The sequence below is a fragment of the Epinephelus moara genome, chromosome 8 (assembly GCF_006386435.1).
Source record: "Epinephelus moara isolate mb chromosome 8, YSFRI_EMoa_1.0, whole genome shotgun sequence".
In the NCBI taxonomy this organism is placed as follows: domain Eukaryota; kingdom Metazoa; phylum Chordata; class Actinopteri; order Perciformes; family Serranidae; genus Epinephelus; species Epinephelus moara.
Window position 1 is genome coordinate 1,182,563 of NC_065513.1, and position 5,510 is coordinate 1,188,072.

Genomic DNA, 5,510 nt, shown 5'->3' on the forward strand with positions numbered 1-5,510 from the left:
GAGTTTTTCCTTATCCGCTGTGAGGGTCCAAAGGACAGAGGGATGTCGTATGCTGTAAAGCCCTGTGAGGCAAATTGTGATTTGTGATATTGGGCTTTATCAATAAAATTGATTGATTGATTGATTATGCGGTTGTCTCTCCCTCCCTTCCCCCCTCACCTGCCCTCACCAAAGAAAAAACACTTTAGAGCTCCGCTAAGAAGGAGCTTGCTTGAGTGAAAGCCGCTGCAGTGAACTCAAGTAAAGCAGAGTAACGGCACATTTTATTGTGAGTAAGGGTAACAGCGTTATAACGGGGGAGACAGTAACTTTTTTGATTACTCGTTACTGAAAAAAGTAGTGCTGTTAGTAACGCCGTTTATATATAACCCCGTTACTCCCATCACTGTTAAAAACGGGCCAGAAAACAGGAGAGCTTATCCAGTTATGATAAGAAAACAAAGTCAGAGGAGATGAAAAATAAGGGCATGTTTCTTAAATAAGCCAGATTCTAATTAAAGTCTGGTTCTCTCTGCTATTGAGGTTAAAAGGCCTTAATCAAAGCAATTTGAGATTTCACGGTACATGTATTCAGTGACAACTGTCATATTTGAAATAAACTCTTTACCTGGCTCACACACAAGCAAAGTTCATTCAATCTGAATTTGTAGTTTTAGTTAGTAGATGTTTACAATAACATGTATGTCATTACATTTTTCAAACAGTATTCTAACTTCTGTAGAAAATTCTGTCACTTCACATGACTCAGCCAGTCAGAACTGGCAGTTTCTAGAGACACATGAAATGTACTGACTATAAATGGCTGATGAGTGAATGAGTAAAATACAGTTTCACATACACAGCACATGTTAGGAATGTGTTTGTTTACAGTACCTGAATGACGGCAGTGTCCGTGGTGTCCTCTGATGGGCCCCTGGACATGGTTCTCTTAGTTTTAGCTCGGGGCACTTCCTTGGGTTTCTCCACCACACATGAGGATGATGCTCTGATGTTGTGGTCATGTCCTGACCTGTGGGTTTTACCAGTCACAGCTCAACATAATAATTATACAATGTAAATCTGAGTCAGTGGTTTACATTGACACTCAGCGGACACCCAAATGGAACTTAATTTGATAACTTCATAACATTTCATAATTTTCATTCCTACTGATGAATAAATGTGTGTTAGCGGATGGGTGAAACCTTGACTTACTGTAGAATAGTCATTGATATGTTCTGTAAGTATTTTTATTTTTTTCTCTCAGAATTGTAGGGATCTCTTGACACGATCAATACCACCATCATACAATGTTACATCATAGGTAATCCGCCCATGTATGTGGAGATTTTCAGCTATACTGGTTGTAGTATATCTATGAACGCTAAATCAAAGGCTAATAGACTTGTGGTAGACTTCTTGAGGATGTTTCTGCTCTCGTCCAAAAAGCCTCTTTAGTTTTGACTGACTGGTCCCTGCCATTAAACAGAATAACCATCACTCAACAAAGACGGTGTTCAACGACACCACCTAACAGCCACTTACAAAGCTGTCTTGACATTCCTTCCTGGAGAGTCTAAAATACAACACACATTACATCATTGGACACCCGTCAGTGGCATAACTGGATGAGTTGACTTGTACCAGCCTACAATGATGCATATATTCTCTCTCATATGCCGTGACCAACAGTGTCTTGAGATCAGTCTTGGTTTTGTCGCTGATTACAACCAATCTCCTCCTTTGGCCAGCTTATTATACCAGTGGGGTATCTGATGACTGGCAGGGCGCACATGTTGACGATTTGGACCTTGTTCTTTCCGTTCAGCCGACTTTTCAGGACCTGCCTTACTCTGTGTAGGTATTTGGCTATGGCTGACTTCCTTGTGGCCTCCTCAGGGTTTCCATTTGCCTATGGGATCCCAAGGTATTTGTAGCTGTCCTGAACATCTGCATCATCTTCCCTCTCTTTGACACCATCTGACCACACTTATCTAGTCCAAATGACATTCCGATGACATTGCTTTAGATCCTGGTGAGGTGGATCAGTGAGTCAATGTCTTGCTAACTCCTGGCAAACAGCTTGATGTCATCCATGTATAGGAGGTGACTGATGGTTGCTCCACTTCGAAACCGGTATCCATAGCCTCTCTTTGTGATGAGCTTGTTGAGGGGGTTCAGGCCTATGCAGAACAGTAGCAAGGACAGTGCATCACCTTGGTATATGCCACACTTGATGGTAACTTGAGCAATTGGCTTTGAGTTGGCCTCCAGAGATGTTTTCCACAGCCCCATTGAGTTCTTGATGAAGGCTCTTAGTGTTCTGTTGATGCTGTACATTTCCAAGCATTCCAGTATCCGTGTGTGGCATTGAGTTGTAGGCACAGGCGTTTCTAGCCCATTTTTGGGGGTGCTGAAGCACCCCTAAATTGAATCCCAGCACCCCTAAAATTTGAGAGATTTTTTTTTATTTTATTTTTTTTTTACTGTATGTCCCTTTTTAACAAGCTAGAAAAGTGTCAGAACCATACAGTACTTGGTTGCAACGTAATATTTTAACAACAAAAATACAGCAGCACCCCCCTTGCCTCAAAAATGGTTTGATCCACCCCATCCCTCCCACCTTTCCCCGACTCGGGCTCTGAGCGCTCAATCTGCACAGAGCAATGCGCTGTGGGACCAGGATATGTGGCACATTTCTTAACTTAACCACTCAATACCAACACATTATTATCATTACCAGTCCTCATTTTTGCTGCATTTAATCGTAGGTTACTGTTTATGTTGTTAGGTAGGAGTTAGCTGACGTTTTTTCTAGCTAGGAAACATTACAGGTGGTCAGTACCACTGTCCTCTGAATTGGAATGAGAGAAGCTAGCTGTTGTGTCATGTGCATGTGTTAATATTAAAGCAAAGGTGCTACTGACTAGCTAACTGACTGGATGCCCATTAACATTATAACTCCTATTGTGTGTATTTATTATTATTATTTTGTAGATTTCAAGCACTTTTCTTTTTGGAAGTGTATTTTTATTTATGTATTTGTATTATATAATACAGACAAGAAGGAAAAAAGCAGAGACAAACATTGAAAAAGTCAATTACTGTTAATGTGTTAATGTTACATGTTGTGCATTGCATTTCAAATAAAAGTTCAAATAAAAAATAAGTCCAAGGTCCATTTTTGGTACTCACTATAGGGGGCTGGTTTACTCCAGAAATATATATACTGTTCATGTGTATGTTCAGGAGCTGCTGTATCAAAATGAGTTATCCTCCCCCAGAAATTAGGGTTACGATGTTTCTTTTATGATTCCAATCCATTCTTCTTTTGCTGTGGCTCAGCATTTAAATAACCTTTATCAGATTTGATGGTTTAGTCACAGACTTTCCCAAAAAGTGTTGTGCTTTTCTTTCACAAATGTGGGAATGAAATTGCGTTAAAATGTACAAAACAGTGAAATTTAGCTTGCCTGGCCGGGCAGCTCTCTGGGTGCTCAGCACCCCTAAACCTCTGATCCTAGAATCGCTCCTGGTTGTAGGCGTTTTGTAGTCAATCCAAGCAGTGCACAGGGTGGTCTGCCTGGTCTTGCAGTCTTGGGTGACTACTCTATCAACCAGTGGCTGGTGCTTGGCTACCGTGGTGTTACTACCAATTCCCTTCCAGGCCTTGCTCATGTATTAGGCCATGTGGCTATTTATCCTAGCCGCTATGATGCCTGACAGGAGCTTCCATGTTCTACAGGGGCAGGTTATTGGGCGGTAGCTGGACAGGACCGCCGTGCCCTTCAGGGGATCCATGGGTCAACCACTTTGGATGGGTCCCATCCATCAGCAGCTGGTTCATTTGTGCAGCCAGGCATTCATGGAGTGCAGTTAGTTTCTTTAGCCAGTAGTTGTGGATCATGTCAGGGCCTTAAGAAGAATAGGAGGGCCCTCCGTAATGCCAGAGCAAACTATTACTCATCATTAATAGAAGAAAATAAACAACCCCAGGTTTCTTTTCTGCACTGTAGCCAGGCTGACAGAAAGTCAGCCTAATGAGCCTTGTATTCCTTTAGACTTTAGCAGCAGTGATTTTATGAGCTTTTTTAATGACAAAATTCTAACTATTAGAGGCAAAATTCATGACCTCTTGTCCTCAGACAGTACCTATCTGCCCTCAAACACAGCTGTAAGACCTGATATATATTTAGATTGCTTCTCTTCATCAATGTGTCTCTTAGACCCCATCCCAACTAGGCTACTTAAGGAAGTCTTACCTTTAGTTAACATGTACATATTACACATGATCAATATATCTTTATTAACAGGCTATGTACCACAGTCTTTTAAGGTAGCTGTAATCCAGAGGTGTTACAAATATAGACCAATATCTAATCTTCCCTTTCTTTCAAAAATCCTCGAAAAAGTAGTCGCAGACCAGCTGTGTGACTTTCTCCACGATAAGAATTTATTTGAGGAATTTTAGTCAGGAATTAGAGTGCATCATAGCACTGAGATAGCACTAGTAAAAATTACAAATGATCTTCTGATTGCCTCAGACAAAGGACTCATCTCTGTACTTGTTTTATTAGATCATAGTGCCGCATTTGACACAGTTGACCATCAAATTCTACTACAGAGACTGGAACATTTAATTGGCCTTAAAGGTTCTGCACTAAGCTGGTTTAAATCTCATTTATCTGAATGATTTCAGTTCGTTCACGTGACATACTAAAGTTTGATTTGGAGTTCCACAAGGTTCTGTGCTGGGACCAATTCTGTTCACTATATATATATGCTTCCCTTAGGTAACGTCATTAGAAATCACCTTGTAAATTTCCATTCTTATGATACACAATTGCATTTATCGATAAAGCCAGAAGAAACTGATCAATTAACTAAACTTCAAAAATGCCTTAAAGACATAAAATCCTGGATGAGCTCCAATTTCCTGATGTTAAATTCAGACAAAACGGAAGTTACTGTTTTCGGCCCCAAACAACTCAGAAACTCTTTATCTGATGATATAGTTTCTCTGGATGGCATTACTCTGGCCTCTAGCACTACCGTACCATACTGTGATCACGATTGGTCTTTTAACTCCCATTTAAAACAAACCTTACGGACTGCGTTTTTTCATCAGCGTAACATTGCAAAAATTAGGCCTATCCTGTCCCAAAAAGATGCAGAAAAATTGGTCCACGCTTTTGTTGTCCTGCCTGATGCCTCCTACTGCTGCTGTTATCATTAGTCATACTTCTACTGTTATTATACACATGATTATTATTGTCACATACATACACTATCATATATTAATATATACTTACAACGTATTGTACCACAATTGCCGTAATTATTACTATAATATAAGGCCTACTACTTAAATGAATGTTGTTGTAAGCTACTGTCATCACTGTCTGTCCTGCATCTCTCTTTGTTTCTGTCTCGCTTTATGTATCATTTTGTCATATGGAATACTGTAAATTTATTATGTTGATCTGTTCTGTACGACATCTATTGCACGTCTGTCCGTCCTGGAAGAGGGA

At 40.3% G+C, this 5,510-nt stretch overlaps 1 protein-coding gene across 1 annotated transcript in view; it reads right to left on the reverse strand.

Annotated features, from left to right (window-relative positions):
* The window catches only part of cacna1ba (calcium channel, voltage-dependent, N type, alpha 1B subunit, a), a 783,270-nt gene that overhangs the window by 77,154 nt on the left and 700,606 nt on the right, over positions 1–5,510 (reverse strand). Inside the window, exon 48 of the mRNA XM_050050840.1 lies at positions 874–1,009. Within this exon, the coding sequence (XP_049906797.1) occupies positions 874–1,009 (136 nt within the window). The remainder of the gene's footprint in view (positions 1–873; positions 1,010–5,510) is intronic.